Source organism: Sinocyclocheilus grahami, unplaced genomic scaffold, assembly GCF_001515645.1.
Source record: "Sinocyclocheilus grahami isolate Dianchi unplaced genomic scaffold, SAMN03320097.WGS_v1.1 scaffold295.1, whole genome shotgun sequence".
NCBI classification, from domain to species: Eukaryota; Metazoa; Chordata; class Actinopteri; order Cypriniformes; family Cyprinidae; genus Sinocyclocheilus; species Sinocyclocheilus grahami.
In genome coordinates, this window is record NW_015505474.1 from 1,290,584 (window position 1) to 1,312,981 (window position 22,398).

At 35.2% G+C, this 22,398-nt stretch overlaps 1 protein-coding gene across 1 annotated transcript in view; it reads right to left on the reverse strand.

The window, feature by feature from the left end:
* Positions 1–22,398, reverse strand: part of lrp1ba (low density lipoprotein receptor-related protein 1Ba) — a 286,420-nt gene that overhangs the window by 221,678 nt on the left and 42,344 nt on the right. Inside the window, exons 3-5 of the mRNA XM_016292960.1 lie at positions 21,184–21,321; positions 5,013–5,132; positions 3,799–3,927 (exon numbers count right to left, since the gene is read on the reverse strand). Of these exons, the coding sequence (XP_016148446.1) occupies positions 3,799–3,927; positions 5,013–5,132; positions 21,184–21,321 (387 nt within the window). The remainder of the gene's footprint in view (positions 1–3,798; positions 3,928–5,012; positions 5,133–21,183; positions 21,322–22,398) is intronic.

Below are 22,398 nucleotides of genomic sequence, written 5' to 3' on the forward strand. Positions count from 1 at the left end.
TGTTTGACCCTGCCTGTTTACCACGTCTCTCTATTAAAAGCTTGCAGATGGATCCACACGTCTCACGTCTCGTCAGCCCCGTTACACATGGGTCAAAATTATCGATTTTTCTTTTATGCCAAAAATCATTCGGATATTAAGTAAAGATCATGTTCCATGAAGATATTTAGCAAATTTCCTACCGTAAATACATAACTTCATTTTTGATTAGTAATATGCATTGCTAAGGACTTCATTTGGACAACTTTAAAGGCGATTTTCTCAATATTTCGATTTTATTTTTATTTTTAATTTTTTTGCACCCTCAGATTCCATATTTTCAAATAGTTGTATCTTGGCCAAATATTGTCCTATCCTAACAAACCATACATCAATGTTTGCAATGAAAGCTTATTTATTCAGCTGGTGTATAAATCTCAATTTTTGAAAAATTTACACTTAAGACTGGTTTTGTGGGCCAGGGTCACATATATTTATGTATCGGAAATATAATCAATTAAACTTTTTGCATAATTTGACAATTACAGCTTGATTTACCTTGATTTTTCTTTATTTCACATGTCTCAAATTTTATTTCAAACGTGCTCTTGATTATATCTTTGGTAACATACACTATTTATAATTTAGCAATGTGACCAAAAATGCATAATTTTCACACAAGAATAAAATATAAAATACTTGATTTATACACACATTCACAAAAACATACACACATACACTAACTTTACTTCAGCAGTACAAATAATGCATAATTTCTCACAATAAATATTATACATAAACACATATTAAGAACTATTGATATATAAATTAATAATATATACACACCACATTTACATATACAAATGCATTACAATGTATTTTAGCAATATGAATAAAAATGTATAATTTTACACAAATAATACACACACATATCTATCTATCTATCAAAAGAATGAAATAAAGTAAGAAATGAATGGGACAAATATATATGCTTTAGCAAGAAATGATTAGTAAAACCTAAAAATTAGTTATCACAAAAATCTGTACCTGGGGCATAAAAGTTCCTGTAGTTGAAGAAACACCCATATAAAATATGAATATATATGTGTTACATGAACATATATATAAATATTTACATATTTTGCTTACCTATATAGCAATTAAAACCCAGGTTCATTAAGAAGCTCACACTTATGGAAAAAATCTAATAGCTGCAACACAAATTGTGCAAATGTAAACTATGTGATCGACTTGTCCTTTTTTTCAGACTAATGAATAGACACCATGAAGTGCAATTAGCTCTGAGCGTGTAATCATCTCTAAATTTGATAGACAGTCGCAGGTCAGGCTGCATGAGCTCTGATTGACTTTCCATTAAGGCCTCTCCTGTTTATCTCTCCCACAGCTCTGTCGTAGCCCAGCTCGCCGGTAACTATTTGCATACTGATGACAATAAATGTAACTGGCACTCACATCAGGCAAATGACAGTGTCATCTATACTAATGCATCCGGATGATCGCCACTGTGATCGCACTACTCCACTGAGGCTTTCCTGTTCAATCAAACGTCCCAGAAGGCATTATGTTTACCCATCTAGTCTAGACTAGCTCTTAGGATGTTAAGACAACTATAATTTAAATGCTGAGTGAAATGTCAAGTGTGGAGTTTGTTGACCTTTCGTTGTTTTCACTATTGAACACTTATTTTCTAGAGGTTCTTGTTAAGAGACTCTTCTCTATAGTAAATGCTATTATTATGTGCTAATACTTAATAATAGTATTAGATATTACCCTACAACATTAAAAAAGTCCCTCAGCAACCACCCAGAATTAGCAATCACACATCAATATGTAAAAAAAACACCCAGACCCCTTTAGCAGCAGGCAAGCAACAACCCAGAATCCTAACAATCACATAGCACTAAAATTCCTTATAACACCTCAGCAACAGGCTAGCAACTACACAGAACCCCCAGCAACTGCATACCACTGTATAGTCATGCACAAAAAAAACCCTCAGAACCCCTTAACATCCAGTTAACAACTACCGAGAACATCTTAGAAACCACATAACAATGTATACTACTCCACTGAGGCTTTCCTGTTCAATCAAACGTCCCAGAAGGCATTATGTTTACCCATCTAGTCTAGACTAGCTCTTAGGATGTTAAGACAACTATAATTTAAATGCTGAGTGAAATGTCAAGTGTGGAGTTTGTTGACCTTTCGTTGTTTTCACTATTGAACACTTATTTTCTAGAGGTTCTTGTTAAGAGACTCTTCTCTATAGTAAATGCTATTATTATGTGCTAATACTTAATAATAGTATTAGATATTACCCTACAACATTAAAAAAGTCCCTCAGCAACCACCCAGAATTAGCAATCACACATCAATATGTAAAAAAACACCCAGACCCCTTTAGCAGCAGGCAAGCAACAACCCAGAATCCTAACAATCACATAGCACTAAAATTCCTTATAACACCTCAGGAACAGGCTAGCAACTACCCAGAACCCCCAGCAACTGCATACCACTGTATAGTCATGCACAAAAAAAACCCTCAGAACCCCTTAACATCCAGTTAACAACTACCGAGAACATCTTAGAAACCACATAACAATGTATCCCCCCCCCTCCCCCCACAAAAGTCCCCTCAGAGCTCCTTAACACGAAGCTACCAACTTCCCAAAACACCCTAGAAACCCCATAGCAATGCATTAAAAACCACTCAGAATTCCTTAGTATCAGGCTAGCAACTACCCAGAACCCCCAGCAAAACATACTGGAGCAATGTGCTTTAAAACCCTCAGAACTTTCTAGCAACCGCCTTTCTAACAACTGCTTAGAACACCCTAGAAACCACAAAGTAATGTGATAAAAAAAAACACTTAGCAACGGGTTAGCAACTACACAGAACCCCAAAAACCACATACTGTAGCTATAACTACCCAAAATTACCTAGACCAAGAATACCACTCTGATAGTACACGTAGGCCTAAATCACGGAGATGTCTATTTGATGTCTGCATTTACATCTCCTAGACGTATTTTTTAAAGTGTTTGCTCATCTGCAATACGTCTATTGGACGTTTCCTTCCTTTCTGTACATTTAGAAAATGTCTTTAAGATGATTATCATTTAGAATGTAGGTCAAATTGACATCTTAGAGATGTCCATCAGATGTTTGTACACATCAGATGCGTTCCAGATTAAGCGATCTTTAACAGACATCTTGCAGATGTACGTGTGCTATCTGGGTAGCAAATCACATAACATTGGGTTAAAAATCTTTCAGAACCACTTAGCAACAGATTAGCAATTACCCAACCCCCTGCAACCACATACTGCAGCAAAGCACTAAAAAACAGTCAGAACTCCTTTATCAACAGGCTAGGAACTACCCATAATTGCCACATACTGTAGCAATGTGCTAAAACCCCCTCAGAACTTCTTAGAAACTTCACAGAACACCCTAAAACAACATAGCAATGCATTAAAACCATTCTAAACTCTACAGTAACCCTACAGTAACCCTAAAACCCAACCAAAACCCCTTAGCACTAGCAATGTGCTAAAAATCAGTCAAAAGTTTATTAAATGAGCCAGTTCATTACTCTCTTACAGTTTTGGAGCAGTCGTCCAATTCTCCTGCACTTAGTACAGTAACTTGAGCAAATATTTGATTTATGCATGGGTGAAATTATTTTTAGACTTGTGCTCTTCAAGCACCATTGAAAATCAAAGTAAAATACATGTTGCTTAAAGTGCCTTTTTTGGTCTGGAACTGGAACTAACGGGGATGATAAATGGACTCACCTGTTTTGGCTTTGCAGGATCGTTTGTTGGCCTGCAGGCTGAAGCCATCTGTGCAAGCGCATCTGTACGATCCCTGCGTGTTCATACAGATCTGACTGCATGTCCCATAATCCCTGCATTCATCATGATCTGCGGGCAACAGCGGGGCTATTTATTAAACGCTAAATGTGCTCAAATATGACCTAAATATGCAAACCCAACTCTTAATGTCACATTCCGAAGCAACCTATCAAAAAACATGAATATGCAAATGCATGTTTGGGGAGGGAAGGGTGAGTAAATTGCTGTTTTGGTTTACATAACCATAATTTATCATGAAATCAACAACAATTTATCTGAGGTTTGAGTTTATGCATCGGAAAGCTAGCTTTTCTAGTGATCTCAAAATAATATTAGCTGAGGCAACCTTTTATGAGTACTCTTTTTTTTGTGCCTGATTGGAACTGCAAAATAAAAATGACAAATAATGTGAATATCTTTCAAATTACCCATGCTAAAAATGTATATTTTTCATTAGATATTATCCGAGAAGTTTTTTTGAGTACTCTATTCAATGCCTGATTAGAACTGATACAAAACCAGATAACAAAATTTCCTAATTTAAAAAAAAAAATACTATCATTTACTATATTTCAAATTATGATCATATTTAAACATTTTTAGGTAGCTAACAACTTTACTGTAGCCTACTAGCTTAGCATAGCTCAAACTGGTTAAGAAAAACTAAAACAAGATATCGCAAACATGCAGATATTATGCAGATATAGACTAATTTTTATGTCTGATTAGGAATAATAGAAAATCAATTTAAAACATTTTCTTAATCATTAAATATGTTAATTACATCTTTCAATTTATTTATTTTTTGTAATCTAAATGTAATCTGAAAAAAATAAATCATTTTCAGGTAGCTAACCGCTTAGCCTGCTAGTTTAGCATAGCTCAAACTGGTTAAGAAAAGCTCTTTTGATTAGCTAAAATTATTTTTCATCAGGCACTTGGTATGAGGATATGATCTTACGCCAATATTTGCTTTTTCTAGTCGGATCACATAGGAAGATTTTATTTTGGAAAGCATTTTATTGGTCTTTTTTTTTTTTTGCTTAATTACCTGTAGTAAGTAAAAACGGTTTAAAAAGTGCTGCAGTTCCATTCAGTGACATTTCTAAAGAGTAAAATTCTTCAAACAGAGTTCAAATGGTAATGACCCTCACCTCGACACCGTCTCCCATCCTTGTCCAGTTCGAAACCTTCCCCGCAGAAACAGGACGTCCCGTTTCTCATGATCACACAGTCAAACTGACACCTCCGCTCCTTACAGCTACGCACCAACTCTGAGAAGACACAAACACACATATAAACTTTGATTCACAGTCTTAATATCACACAATATAGCTCGCCCTCCCAGTGAACATGCATTTACACTCAACAAAACCCTCCATAAAACCACAATGCCATTTCACCAGTATGAAATCATTTTTTAAAAAGTTGAACAGATGCAGCCTTATTACGAAACCATAATTCAGCGCATTTTAAGTGCCACTTAAGGCCTGTTTCCATGGATGCAATTTTTCCCAGCGAGCTCCCGTTCCAAATCGCTGTCAATACACAAATGTAGAGCACAAATTTAAGGTCCATTGTGTGATATTTATCACCTGTACAGCCTCATAATGAGGAACGTTTTGACGACCACGTACTCCTGCATGGCTCGCCAAATGAAGATCACCCCGTTTTTATACATTGATCCCAGAATCGGTTGAAAAATAGCAGTGATTTATAAAAGCATGGGTGGCAGTTTGTTTCAAATACAATAGCCATAACCCATATTCGATGTTTTTATTCATCTGGGGGTGTGGGGGTCACCTTCCTTTTTTCACCATTTGTGAAAGTTTTAAGTGCGTGACAATACTGGAAAGTGAGAAATAAAAAATAATAATTTAGCCACTCCAAATGTCTAATCGTGAGCGAGAGAGAGATTTTTAGCGTGCATTTGCTACGGAGTCCACATTAATAATAAGCATTGCACTGAGAAATTCATTGACCCACCCGAGGCAAGCGTTCAGAATGGCTTGAGTCTGACAGTTTTAAATTAAGTACTTCTTTAAAAATGTATCACAGCATTTAAGGGTAATGCAAAGCGTTTTACAATATGAGTTTAACTGAAAGTGAAATATAATGGCTTTTTATCTATTACAGGGAATGCGTGTCCACTTGAGCTGAAAGATGTTTAACTATTTATATGTGGGACAAGCAATGGGAAGCGACTAACAGTTCTTGAAATATTTCATAATCTCGGCTATAAAGAATTCTTTATTTATGTAGATGGGGAATTTGAGCCACTAAAATCTGTAGTTTTATTCTTTCACATTACAAGATCTGGGAGCAACAAGAGCAGTAGTAATATATTTTGTATTCCACATAAGAAAAAAAAAACATCAGATTTGAACAACAAGAAGGTGAGCAAATAATGTCAAATCATTAATTTTTGGGGTGAACTAACTCTTTATGACTAACCCTTGACTTTACTAGTTGTCATCAGTATGACATTTGACAAAACAGTATTTACACTAAAAGCAAACCAAGACAGTTTTCCTGACAAACAAACAAATACAACGAATTAAAAATGAATAATGTACATCATATGCATTTGATTTGTGCCAAAAGTATGGTGGAATATATGACCGAGGAGGAGGCTGGTCTAACTAATAGTTTAATGATGCAACAGCATGCCAAACTGACACAAATACATTACATAAAAACTCTGACAACAAAAAGCCTTTGGCAGTGAAAAAGAAAAGCAGTTACTGCAATCATAAATTTTGATCGGCGAAAAGGATGCAAAGAAAACTGCTAATAAAAGACAATTTACTTTTTTATTTTGCATCCAATGTTTTTGACACTTATCTAACCCCACAGAGTTTGACTTGACTGATATTATTCCTAAAAGACCTTTTGATAACCCGATAAAATCTTAAATGCCAGTATTTGCCCATTAGGTAAGAAAAACAGAAACTTCACAGAAACATATCAAGGAAAAGAATGTAAAACTCTATATATTTACAAAGATCGACTTTAAATGTTGCACCATTGAAATGAGTGTAAAGATACAAGCATTGATCCAAGAGAAGGCCTTTCCGATTCCAAACAGCAGGTGGGAGAGTGGATTATCGGATGATAATTACTTTTTGGAGAATTAAAGCTCATGATAGGAACCCAAAACTTCAAATGTAACTTCAAAAATAGGTCAAAATCATTTTTTACTGTACACTGCGAGTGGAGTTGAATGTGTGCTGCTACTGTAGGACACTCTCTGCCACCCGGATTCACACTAATCTCTTCTGAGCAGCAAGGAGGCCATTACAGGTGGACTCTCGCTGCGAGTCAGGCCCCCGCACAATAGGATTTATATCCAATGAACTCCAGAGCTCTCCCTCAAGGTGATTTTCTCTCAGTGAGGAGCCCTACTTCCTCTGACACTCGCTGGGTGATGTAGTGCTAACGGCAGTGGTCCAGGAAGGGTGCCGAGTCTGACAGGGGCGTTAAGGTAAATGCCTGTAGATCTATTTCTCAACCCCAACCCAAAAAGCTTGAACTTTAGCTGCTGTGAACAATCAATCACTCTCGGGAGTCCCGTACCACATTAAAAATTGAACACTGGGACCTTGAAAATCTATACAGACTTAAATGCCACAGCTATGTTTTTTCGGACTACATCTAGGTTTGACACATTCAAAAGATCCAATGAAATGGCTCACAAATGTTATTCATATTCTGAATGAAATTCAAAGTTGGACTGGTATACAATATATTGAAGAGCTTGTCCTTTTTTATGGTCAATAGAGACCTGCAGTATTTTCTGAAAAGAAAAGAAAAGAAAAGAAAAACAAAACAACACACCAAAAAAAAAAAAAACACAAATCGAAGCAATGCAAAAAACACAAAATGCAAAACAAAACATTTAAATACATGTCCTTTCTTAGAAACCGACAATGTTTTCTGAAAATGAAATAAAAAGAAAACAAATAAAGCAAAACAAAGCAAAATAAAACAAAAGGCACAAAATAAAACAAAAATGCAAAAAAAAAACCTGACGGGCTTGTCCTTTTTAAAAAGGACAAGGCCAATAGAGACTGCAATGTTTTCTATAAAATAAAATCAAACTAATCAAAATGGGTGGAGTAATTAGAAGGAATATGAACATGCATGTCAGTCAAATAAAGAGCAACACCAAAGAGGAGCGCAAAGATTTATGAAACCAATATTTGTTGTTGGACATCAAATTTAGATTTAGATCACATACCTAATTGCAAACCTTTAACATCAGCTTTAGCATCTTCCTCAGCTGTCTAAACAGACCAATCAAAAAGCTGCATAGTAAGCCCCACCCCCTGCCCAGCAGGAATCACCAGTCCAGAGAACACGGCATATGTCCGGACAGCTCTATTATTCACTCACAGCAGGTCTTCCCCTCAGTCTCCATCATTAGAGCGGCCACCGTCCCCAGGGCTCAGACAGCTAGGCCATCACTGCAGCAGAATGAGCGTGCGCTTGTATATTTTTCTGTTTCTGCGATCAGAGCAGGTGACCGGGGGTCCGCACCTACCAGGCAGTGTTTATAAATAGACGACAGTTGAGAAAAAACATGGTTTGTTAGAACAAAAACGATGGAGGCTGGAATCAGAAGGGAAGTTAACTTTCTAAAGCAAAAAAAAAAAAAAAAAAAAAAAAAATTCAACGGCACAATGGCCACGCACACTGCCGCTAAATTCGGTTGTCAATTCACCTTTTAGTGCATCAAGTTCTGTACATACACAGTTTAGTAATTTAAGGGAGTAACAACTGGGGGGTGGAAAAAAAAAGGAAGGAAAATTTTTAAAAAAAAAAAAAAAAAAAAAAAAAAAAAAATTCAACGGCACAATGGCCACGCACACTGCCGCTAAATTCGGTTGTCAATTCACCTTTTAGTGCATCAAGTTCTGTACATACACAGTTTAGTAATTTAAGGGAGTAACAACTGCATTCTACGATCAAATTTACTCTTGAAAAATTCAGGTAGTGTCAACCGCATTTGCAGAAATTCTAGGCAGTGTGTACAGAACCGAACTGAACCACTAGTAGTTAATGACGTATTTAAAAACGTATCAGAGTGGTGTCTTTTCTTATGTTTGTGCGGTGCAAGAAATCACACTGTACGTTTTGCCTCAGTGTTGCCAGATCTTCCTAGAAACAAATAATAACTCCATAATCAACTCAAATCCAAATGCCTACTTTATTAATTCCATAAACTATATCTATATGCTATATATAAATGAGCCGAGCTCAAACAACAAGCCCAAAGACACTTAATAAGTGTTGCTTATAATAAGTGGACATGGCAACCCTTTAAGAGCGTGCTCTGCGAAGTAGCCTTCCAAACATAAACAAAACACAATGGCTCTGTTGTCGGTGGTTTAGTTAAAATCGCTGAACAAAACGAGACTTTGGTCACTGTAATATTACTTTGGTTAAAAATGCATGATACTAAACACACGAGATGCCAGAATGTTGCTTTAGTTACCATGGTGTCAAGCATTGCAGTTTCGAGAGTGAGTTCAGTTTCGTACACACATGAAATGATAATTCCCGTAAATGCAGTTGTCACTCCTGGAAGAAAGATATATAAAAAAAGTTAATCTCATGAATACAACTTTTGTTATGGTGAGATCACAAGAAAATTAAGTTGAATTGTCTAAATCATGAGGAAATATTTACGTTGTGATGAAAAGAAAATTGTGCCACAATCATAAATACAGTAATTTGTTATATGGAGATCATGAAATAAATTAACTATGTGATTTAAATTTACCTCACCTCTTCAGTTGAAGGACACAGAATCCAGTTACATACAAAAGACACTAAACAAATAATATCTGAATTACCAATAAACAATGTCTTGCACAGATGGATTATATCAGTTGTATATGCATCATTTTTTAGTGGTTTAAGTTTTTCTGTGCATAAAAAGCTCTTGACGTTTAACCTAATCAGGCACAAGCATAAGTAGAGTAATTATGTTTCACAACAGGCTGTAAAAAGAACAAAGAAAAACTGTTGTTCCCAAGATAAATTTACCTTTTCAGCATCTGACGGTGTTCTTGTTATCCCAATGCTTTGTTTACCGTGCGAGTTGCCATTATATAAAAGCCACTGTGAGGTGTAGACTCTTTTGTTTGCAGTTGCCGTTTGTGTTTCAGGGTTTTTTTAGTCGCCTTGTTGTGTGGGCCACTTTATTCAATTCCATATATTCATTAGGGACTGACAATGCAGATGGGGAAAGTGAGGCTAGTGTGTTATTACCACAGGGACGTCCAGAGGTGCAATACAAAGACGGTTTCCTGCCTAGCACCTGTAGTATGTAGTACGTGCCAATCCATGAATGCTCAGGAGACGTAAAGCATTACCTTCAGAGGGACCATGGTCATGCCTTCCAGTGCTTTTGACTTTTTTGGTGCAGAACAAAATGCTGCAGGACGTTCGTGGCGCATTCAACGCTCTTGAAGAACTAAGAATGCTAGTTCCGGAATGTAACAGAGCAACAAAAAGAGAAAAATATGTCCAAGGCTGTACAGTGTTTTTGAGGCGAAGCGGAAAGACAAGTTTCCGAGTACAAACAAGAATGCTAAGTCATGAATCAAGTAAACTGGCATTATTCTTGAAACATTAGAATGAATATCTGGGCAAATTGTTCATAAAATCATTCTCACTGACACACTGAATTGAACAACAATTTATGTAAGATTCGTTTTTACAAACTATTTACTCAAAATTTTGTTTTATAAATGAGGCCCCAAAAATAGCTGAGATTTTGGTCATTTTTTGGCTTATTTGTTCCATTTAAAGTTATATGTGGGATATTGCTTGATATCTCGGACCATAAAGATGGTCCATTGAAATTTGGAAGATGATGCACAAAGTAAAACATTATCAATTGTACCATTAACTAACATTGATTAATAGCAAAAAGGTTTGCTAGTGACCAAATTTGAGTGTAAACATAGCTATCCAATGTTAGAATTTGTTGTTTAGGTGTACGATCAACATATTTCCAATTGTTTTGTACTTGTAATTGCCCTGTAAACAAATAAATTTAGCTAGCAACCACATTTTTTAATAACAACAACAATGCTAGTATTTGTTGTAGAAGTGAACAATGAATAGAAATAATTTAATGTAGCATATTTTTTTTTATATATTTTGTCATCATTTTAGTTGTTTGACTGCCAACAAAAAAGTTTGTTAGCAACTATATTTTTGAGCATAAATTATGCTAGCCAGCGCTAGCATTTGCGGTAAAAATTGTATGATTAAATATATTTAATTGTATGATTAAAACATTTACTAAAATGTAACTGTTTTGATATCATGTAATCCAGTTGTTTGATTGTCAACAGAAAAAAAAAGTTTAAAGGGGTCATATGATGCGATTTCAAGTTTTCCTTTCTCTTTGGAGTGTTACAAGCTGTTCGTGCATAGATAAGATCCCTGAAGTTGCAAAGACTAAAGTCTCAAAACCAAAGAGATATTCTTTATCAAAGTTAAGACTCTGCCACGCCCCCCTAAAACGGCTCGTTCTAACACGTCCCCACATACTGTATCTAGGTCACTATGTGGGAATATTTGCATAATGCCGCCCAAATGTGCACGCAAAGAAAGAAGGCGTGGTTTCAGTAACCGCAGTTAGTGTTGAAGCAGCATGTCAGAGAGATGCTGTGTGTTTCTAGACGAAAGCAAAAGCACTTTATTTGGCCTTCCGAAAGTAGATGCATTTAGGAGAGAGAGAGAGAGAGAGAGAGAGAGAATCAGCTGTCTTAACTGCGGCTTGTGTATTGCATCATTACTGTGTCTGTTCCCCTTTCGGGCTTGAACTGATGGTAAAACGAATGACATTATTTACTGTCTTTACATTTATTTTGAAAGATGAAGCTCGCGATTATGGTAAGGGGCGTTACATTTCCGATGAGTGCTTGCGGGTGGTCAGCTGGCCAATCAGAACAGACTGCGCTTGTCGGAAGGAGGGACTTTGTAGAAAACGAAGCGTTTGAGAGAGGCGGGGCATATATGACCTACAATAATGTACAGTATTTGAAAAATAATGTGTTTTTTGAACATTAAAGCATGTCAACATATTCTGTTACACCAAATACACAAACTAATGATCTTTAAAAAAGCATCATATGACCCCTTTAACAGAAATCATTATTTACAGTGTTTTACATTTTCTGAACATATTTTATCACCATGTAATGTATTTGTTTTATTGTCAACAATGAGGTTTGCTACCAAATCCGATTTCTTTTTTTTTTCTTCTTTTTTTTTCTTTCTTTGGCGTAAACAAAGCTATCCGTACATCTGAAAAAAAAAAAAAATTGTATCATGAAATGCAGTTGTTGAATTATCAATAAAGATTACTAGTGACTACAATTCTAAATGTAAAAGATGCTATCCAATGCTAGCAAATGTTACACAATTGTACAAATATCAACAGAGAAATTGATTTACATGTGCTAAAATGATTTTAATGCAGTTTTTTAGATGTGTGCAAGCAAACCAAATTAAACTTCTGACCATAAAAGATGCAATAATGCTAACATTTGCGAAGCAGTTGTATGAATATCAACAGAAAAAAAATTATAATTTAGTTTTACATTTGCTAAAAAGATTTCATCACCACATAACAGTTGTTCGACCAGAAGTCTGATAGCAAACCAAACTAAATATCTGAGCATAGTCAATGCTATGCAGTGCTAGCATTTGTTCGATAGCTTTATGATTGTCAACAAAGAGAATATTCTGTATGTGTTCCACAAGGTTTCCAAGTTGTAAGTGCTGTTCTATCACACTTTTCCAAGTTGAAAATTCTGACTCTGATTTTAATGGAAAGTAGTATTTGTCCCTGGCAAAACTGCTATGAAGTATGTGGTTTACTAAAAATACCTGTCCATAAAAACAACTTCCCATGTCTTTCTGTAGTGGATTTGTCAAGAAATTCAAGTGCCAATTTCAAGCTAGTCAGACGTTCTACGCTGCATTTTGAACTTCCCAAGATTCCTGATTGCAGTCTTGGCCTTCACTACAGCACACAGCAAGGGTTCTCACTCAAGACCTCGTTTTCCATCGGAATTGAAGTACAAACTCCGATTTCGGCATCAAAGGTTGTCAAGACTGTCACATGCTCTGAGGTTTGTTTTATCATTTGTAGGCTTTGATAAACATTCAGTAGAGGGAACTGACAGACAGGGAGAGGAAACGGCTGAGGCGGGCTACATGTGAGCTTCCAGAAACATGCATACTGTATACAAGAGCAACACCAGCTAACGCTATTAATATGTTAACAGGCCACAAGCTAGGGAAAAATCTATCACTTTCTTTCCTCGGGAGATGAAAGAGAAATGGTGCATCTGTTCTACTGTGCTTTTTTTTTAAAGAACAGATTCAGTTTAGGCTTTTGCCCAAGGAACTGCAACCGAAGACAATTCTAGCATACTGCTAAATGTATACTGAGCAAAAATACCATGTGAAACGATGTGTAATACATTGTGTCACACACCTGTTTTGCATTGTAATTATATTGCATGTTTAAATCCGTGTCCAGTTATTATCTTGCATATAAATTGAATAAAAAAGAGACTTCCTTTGGCTGGGATTAAGCCCTGATTGTAAGTAAGTAAGTAAATTAATTAATAAATAAAATTGTATTATCATTATTATTATTAGATTTTAATTATTTATAAAATTGCTTACATTTACATGTAATTAATTTTTAACATTTTATTATTTTTTACTATATTCTATTGTCCAAAGTCTGTTTTTAAAATACCTTTAGGCAAACTGTATTTATAATCATATAAATTATAAATAATATAAAATAATGCATATAAAATTATATAAAAATATTCTTATACAACAATAAAAAATATTATCCTACATATTAGCAAAATATTTTTGGCCAATTTGATATATATATATATATATATATATATATATATATATATATATATATATATATATATAAAATATATTCTGCTCATTGGATTTACTAGTCAGAACCATGTACAATAAATAGTATGCAATGTTTGTTTGAAAGCAGATTCATTTTAGTCTCAAAAGCATTTTTTTAAGGGAACTGTGAAAAGACTGTGGAGAGCAAGAGGAAAGGGGGGGAAAAAGTGCAGGAGGGATACTCAGCATATTTTCAAGGTTACAGTCCTTCCTGTCACATAAAGAAATAAAGTTTATGAGCTTTAGCATTTCCTTTGTGCTATAAATGTGGATGTGTAAAATAAGGCAGCTTCTCAAACCCAGAGGGCAGAACGCCCATCGATAATGTGCAACCTCAATCTCTAGACACAGATGACTAAATGATTGCTCTGTAAATTCAACAAGACCTTTTGCCTGCAATGTGATTTTATATAAAGAGACAATCCATGGTGCAACATCGTCATACAAATGCACGTATAAGTGAAGCTCAGGACAACGAGTCAAAGTTTGGCTAGTTAGCATGGTCCAATTAGCCCATATTAATTTACAGAAGCAAAGATTTCCCAAACATTCCACTTTTCTTTGTGTTGTTAGTACCAGATAGCAAGCTAAAATCTTAGACAACTAGCTTAGATAACTTAGCATATTGCTAACCATTTTTTAAATTGACAAGAACAAGATATCATGACCGTATGCTTTATTTCGGAGTGAAAATCCTGAATTGGTCTAGTGGAGTATTAGTGTGTGATGTTGTGAAGTCGAGGGAGGCACAGAAGTGTGATTAACCTTTAAACATTTGATTAAACGTTAGCTTTCATCAGGATACGACTGGTCTTTTTCCTAAGCGTAGTGGAGTACGTGTGTATGTTGTGGGGTCGAAGGGGGTGCGGGAGTGTGATTAACCTTCAGATAGGAAGCTAACAGCTTAGCCTAGTGCAAAATTGTTAAAAAAAAAAACTCTTTTGATTGGCTGAAACAAGATATCATGATAACATGTTTTTGAACAAGTACTGAATGGGAATGTTAACAGTTAACTTTTTTCAGGATATGATTGGTCTTTTTCTTAAGTGCAGTACTAGCATGTGATGCGTTGTGGGCTCAAAATGCTGGTCGTTTGCTGGTTTATGCTGATCCTTTTGCTGGTTTATGCTGGTCCTTTTGCTGGTTTATGCTGGTCCTTTTGCTGGTTTATGCTGGTCCTTTTGCTGGTTTATGCTGGTCCTTTTACTGGTTTATGCTGGTCCTTTTGCTGGTTTATGCTGGTCCTTTGCTGGTTTATGCTGGTCCTTTTACTGGTTTATGCTGGTCCTTTTACTGGTTTATGCTGGTCCTTTTACTGGTTTATGCTGATCCTTTTGCTGGTTTATGCTGGTCATTTGCCAGCACATGACCAGCTCAAACCAGCAAAAGGATCAGCATAAACCAGCAAAAGGATCAGCATAAACCAGCAAAAGGATCAGCATAAACCAGCAAAAGGATCAGCATAAACCAGCAAAAGGATCAGCATAAACCAGCAAAAGGATCAGCATAAACCAGCAAAAGGATCAGCATAAACCAGCAAAAGGATCAGCATAAACCAGCAAAAGGATCAGCATAAACCAGCAAAAGGATCAGCATAAACCAGCAAAAGGATCAGCATAAACCAGCAAAAGGATCAGCATAAACCAGCAAAAGGATCAGCATAAACCAGCAAAAGGATCAGCATAAACCAGCAAAAGGATCAGCATAAACCAGCAAAAGGATCAGCATAAACCAGCAAAAGGATCAGCATAAACCAGCAGAGGACCAGCATAAACCCGCAAAGGACCAGCTTAAACCAGCATCCCAGCGTCAAAACATACCTAACTAGCATATGCTGGTTTTTTCAACAGGGTACTAGCTTATAACTGGGCAAAAAAAAAAATTATGAGCTATAAGAGAATATTATGATAACTTATGATAGCTTTCTTCAGGATGCGATTAGTCTTTTTCTTAAGCATACCATAAAACATTTTGATTTGCTAGAACAGGATATTATGATAACAACACATACTGCATGGGAATGCTAACTGTTAGCTATATATGATTAGTCTTTTTCTTAATTGTTGTGGAGTACTAGTGTGTGATGTGTTGTGATGTTTGGGGGCGGGGTGATTTTGTACACAAAACTGTACTGCTCTTCTGATGTGAGACAAATGAGAATAAATGCGACAGATCAAGAAAGTCTTCGTCGTGAAATGCACACGGCATCATGTTCTTTCCAGTGTGTGTTTTCAGGGAAGTTAATTAAATGTGTGACTCTCTTTTTGTTTCTGTTATCTTCTGTACCACTCTATGCCATCTTTGTTAAGTTATTCATTTCACACATCTACAGTCAGTGAGTCTAACACCGGCAGACACCTTCTGAATAATAATAATAAAAAATAAATAAAGTCCTTATCAGGCCCCAATGATCTAAATATAATCTGTGTGAGAAGGACCAAAACAGTGGAGAAATGTGAAGATAAGCGATCGTACTGAAACACACACTCACACACACAGCCGAAATCTCTTTATTCTCTATTCTTTAGTCTCTAGTGAATAGCTGTGGTCACCTGAAGGCAAGCTCCATTCCTCAATGACAAAACAAATCCCCACACAACCAAGAAAAATAGCCAAGAAAGAGTTTCAAAATAACACACAGTGATCCAAAGGCAGTGGTCTCAATGCTGCTCGATAGTTTTTTGTTTACTCAGAACCAAATAAAAGAGAATCTAAAAACACTTTGTCCGTTAGTTAGGTTCTTAAGTCGACGTCAAATACCTGCAAGACTGTTTACTCAGGTTTTTTGACACAGCAACCCACATTTCAATTGGGCTGAACGCAGTTATATACAACATGAAACGGCATTCACAATTTATTTAACGTCTGTAATGTGATATTTCTAAGTGAAACCAAAAATGTTATAGCTGTCAAAATCTCCAAAGAAGATTATTGCAAATAAAATCGCATATTGGAGTAAAAGAGGTAATAGAGACAAGAGGGTGGGCTCTTTTGACTTGAGACAGTTAGCAACCACCTGGAACAACCCTTAATTTAACCATGGTTGTATTATAGTAAAAGTGTAGTAACCATGTTTTTTGCCATATTGATTACCATTTGTATAACCACAATTTTACTACAAATATCATGGTTAACCTATGGTTAGTTTAGCAAAACCATAGTTATTTTGTGGTTACCATGGTTTCACTATACTATCCATAGTTTTTTTTGTTTTGTTTTTTGTAGTAAAACCATGAATAATTTTCGTAAGGGAAACTAGCAACCACCCAGAACACCCTAGCAACCGCATAGCAATGTCCTAGCAACCACCTACAATGGCGTTTACAATGGAAGTGAATCTGTAAATGTTTAAAACTCACTGTTTCAATAGTATTGCCGCAAAACGTAAATAATATGAGTGTTAACATTATTTGGTAACACTTTAGAATACTGTTCTGTCATTAATTAATAACTAGCGCAGGAACAAATAGCTAATACACTAATAATATTCTAGTAACTATTATTAACTAACAAGAAACTCTGAAGTAATAGCGCTCAGTTGAATGTGGTAGTTCACTATTAGCTAATCAGATATATATATATATATATATATATATATATATATATATATGAACTACTAAGAGCTATACAGGTTCATAATTAATGTGAATTATGCATAATGTATAATTAATTCTAAAGTGAAGATCATGGTAACCCACTAGTAATGACTTAAGTATTACCAAATTCTTCTAAAGGAACTACTAATTATTTGGATCATTATTCTAAAGTGAAAAGCATGGTAACGCCCTAATATTCACTGACGTCATTTTAAGCTTTTGAGATATATGTATGGTTTTGGGTAGTAATGGCTCAAGTGTTACTACATCATTCTAAAGGAACTACTAATTACTTGGATCAGTATTCTAAAGTGAAGATCACGGTGACACACTAGTAATGACTCAAGTGCTACCAAATCTAGCAAAAGGAATTAATATCCAGAATCTTACAAAAACCTCAAAAGCTTACAATGATTTCACTAATTACTAGAGAGTTATCGTGTTATTCACTTTAGAATACTGATCCAAGTAATGGTTACACTTTATTTCGATAGTCCACTTTAGACATTCTACTAACTATAAGTAACTTTGTAACTACATGTCAACTAATTCTCATTAATTTGGAACTACATGTCTACTAACTCTCAGAGTAGACTGTTAAGGTAGGTTTAGGGTTAGTAGAATAAGTTGACAAAGAAAGTGTTCGAAGATATTAAGCAGACAGTCTACTAATAATCTAATGACTGCTAGTTGACATGTAGTTGCAAAGTTACTTACTGTTAATAGAATGTCTAAAGTGGACTATCGAAATAAAGTGTTACCCAAGTAATTAGTCATTCCTTCTGAAGAATTTGGTAATACTTGTTTCAATACTAGTGGTTTACCATGACCTTCACTTTAGAATTAATTATAGATTGTGCATTATTCATATTAATTATAAACCTGTTTATAGTAGTTCTTGGAGAGGTATGGAAAAATAGAAGTTCCTGATTAACTAATAGTGAACTACCACATTAGATTAAGCACTATTATTTACTAATTCATTAATCAGAGTTTCTTGTCAGTTACTAGTAGTTACTAGAGTAGAGTAGACTATTGTGTTACACATGTGTTCTTGTGTAGTTATTCATTAATGACAGTGCAGTATTCTAAAGTGTTACCAAAATGACTTTACTTTTTTTTTTAAGTCATTTTAAACAGCTTAACAGCTCAAATAATAGATACATTTTAACAGAAAAAAATAATGAAAATGGTAAGTACAATGGAAAAGAATGAGGCCCACCTTGAATAGTCACTGTTTCAATAGTATAGCCACAAAACTTAAACATTATAAGTCTGAGCACAATTTTAGTGTGGAAAAAATGCTATTAACCTTTTCTGTGTACATTTATATCGAATTTTATAAATGTATCTCTATATCAATGCCAAAAGCCCCAAAACGACTGTAAAAATAACACCTTAAACAGCTTAACATCACAAATAATGCACACATTTTAACAAAAGAATGAGTATAAAAGATTTGATAAAATTACAAGCATAACATATCTGTTTTTAAATGCTTCAAAATGTACTTTTGCCTCACCGTAACCTTAAAAAAAGAGGAACAAGTCGAAATTATTCTCTGCAATATCATGCACAATAAGACTACAGACATTTATTAAGAATGTAAATGAGGTCAATTCTAGTTTCATGCTATATTTAACCCACAAGGCTAGTTTGTCTTAACTCTTATGACAAAAATAAAAAAAGCATGAGTCTGGCTCATATGACCATTCTCATAAAGATGTTTCTCTCTCGCTTCTTCTCTCTATCTGTCCCAGATTCGAATACCTCCAGGAGTGAGAGTTGATATCTGCTCTGCGGACTGATAATGTAAATTATGAATGCTCAGTTATGACAGGTGTGCAGAGAGCAATCCGAAACCGGTCTGCGGTGGAACAAAGCGGCCCGAGTTTTCTCCTCAAAGGAGCGTGTACTTCCATACCACCCCCTTCAAGCCACCCGATTTTATTTACTTTGAAACCGAACCAAGACTAAGATTGAAATGGAACATAAAATGTAAATGCGCAAGTTTCCCCTCCAAGAGAGGTCCTCGTTGCTTTAAAAAGCCTGGCGTATGCGTGCGAACATCTTACGAGCGGTTCAACTCAAGGTGAGGATGATGAATACCTCCATATGTTCATTTATTACGGCCATAACTAAATACACACTTTCTCTAGACATGAGCAATGTAGCTCATGCGTCTCAACAGTTAAACATGCTTGGCTGCAATACATCAACGTTTTAGACGTAAACTAGGCCTTTCTTGTTCCCTTTCACCACAATGTCACAAAATGCAATCCTCACTTCATCATGTGGAGAAACAGTAATCGCCTTTTAGCAGAAACCCATTATTACATTAAGCTGACTGTGCTTATCTTGCATGGAACTGATTTCAAACAACTGCAAATTTGTTGTGGGTTTAATTCTGTCACTCTTAAAAAGAGGAAACAATGGGCACTTTTTCCGTTAAGATGGAAACTGCACTTTAAAGGCTAAAGTCTTGACCTGCAGCAACAGTACAGATGTCGATGGACCATCATGATGTTTTCAGCTGAATTTGAAATACAAGGACTGTTTATGTCAAGTCTGTTGCACAACTAGACATAAATAAAACACACATCGAAAACTATCAACACTATTAAAGCTATGTCTGAAGCTATATCAAAATACATTTTATAGATTCATCACATGAACAATTCAAGGGTTCACTGTACTATGAAAAAAAAGAGAAACCAAGCTGCAAAAATGGCTTGTTTTGAACTTCCAAAACTTTCATCAGACAAATTTACATAAGTCTTAAAAGACATAGGAAAAAATGGTCTATTTAATTAAAATGGTCAGAGAGTGTGTGAAAAATTATCTAATAATTAATCCTAATAATTAATAAAAAACATCCTAATAATACCAATGGACAACTATATATATATATATATATATATATATATATATTAGCGCTGTCAAATGATTCATCGCGATTAATCACATCCAAAATAAAAGTTTTTGTTTACATCATATATGAGTGTGTACTGTGTATATTTATTATGTATACTGTATATAAATACAAACACATGCATGTATATATTTAAGAAAAATATGTTATGTTTATATATTAAATATATTTATATATAATTTAATAATATAAATATATAAATGTATATACATGTAAATATTTTCAAAATATATACTGAATGTGTTTGTATTTATATATATACGTAATAAATAAACACAGTACACATACATATATTATGTAAACAAAACCTTTTCTTTTGGATGTGATTAATCGCGATTAATCATTTGACAGCACTATGCTCACCAAGGCTGCATTACAGTAAAAGCAGTAATATTGTGAAATATTATTAGAATTTACTAATAATTGTTTATTAGTGAAGTGTTTTCTGTTTTTACATATTATAAAATGTAATTTATTTATGTGACTTCAGTCTTCGGTGTCACTTGATCGTTCAGAAATCCTTCTAATATGCTGGTTCGCTGCTTAAGAAACATTTCTTATGTTGAAAATAGTTGTACTGCTTAATATTTTTGTTGAAACCATTTTTTCAGGATTCATTGATTAATAGAGTTAAAAAACAGTATTGGTTTGAAATAGAAAACTTTAGACATTTTAAATGGCTTTACGATCGCTATTGAGGAATTCAATACATCCTTGCTGAATAAATATACTAATTTCTTTAAAAAAAAAAGAAACCTTACTGACCCCAAACTTTGAAAAATAGTGTACACACAGTATCTAAAATCATTGCGAACTTACCGCGGCAATGCACACCCTCATCATAGCCGTCCTCGCAGTCTCGTACTCCATTGCAGAATTTACTGAAATGAACACACCTGTGCGAGCCGAGGCACTTGAGGTGATTGACGGGACATCTCACCTTTACCTGCCGCAAGCCTGGAGAAGAGAAGCAATTGTAATGAAATCTTGAAATATTTGACTTCTTCAAACTACATTTATGCATTTAGCAGACACTCCAGAACAACTCACAAAAGAGCAACAAAGCAATTCATCATAAAGCCAACAGTAGTCGTAATACACAATGCCAAGTTTATTAGACAACCAGACTAGGAAGCAACCTAGAAACTAGTCTTCATATATGTTAAAACATTTATCACAAGTCCAGGAAAAAAGTTTTGATCATTCACTGTGATCAAATTTCCAGTAGATTATGCTGCAATAGTGTGGGCTTTAATATTGCGTGAGGTGGTAATGATGTGTGAAGGTAAAAATGTTTTGGAATAAAAGTTTGCAGTCAATTAAGCTCACGGTCAATTAAGAATGAATTTATAAAAATAAAAATAAATGGATTGTTTTTCAATACTGACACTAGCCTCAACATGCAACAAAGCTACTCAGATGATAATGTAAAAATCTTAAAATGTATAAGAAAATGTATTTTAAAGTGTCATTGTACTATGCTGGGAGATCTGTATTCTCGCCACATCTGAAGTCCACTATAAACAAGTATAAATGTTTTAGAGGATTCAAAATCAGATGTTGAAAGATTTTGGAATGCTTGACGTGACGGTAATGACAGCAGTACTGCTGACAGCAACTTTTCAATTATAAAGAATCTTTTGTGGAATGCAAAAAATAAATAAATAAATTCTATGGATGTTAAACGTTCTTCATGGAACCATCAATGCCAATAAAGAACCTTTATTTTTAAGTGTGGCGATGCAATAGAAAAACAGTTCTTAAATTGCTTATTTTAGGTTTGTGTGAATAACAATTAAAAAATCTAAATAAGTGAGTTTTTTACAGTGATGCCATAGAAGAACCATTTTGTTTCCCCAAAGAACCTTCCGGTGAACCATCCGGAGGCCAGTTGTGCGGGTAAACCTCACTGTTAATGCGTCTGCCCCCCATGCTGAAAACACCCGTTCGAGTCGCGCTCGGAGCAAGAATGGGGGGGGGGGGGGGAGACCCGGGGGGGGGGAAAAACCGGGGGGGGGGGAGAACCGGGGGGGT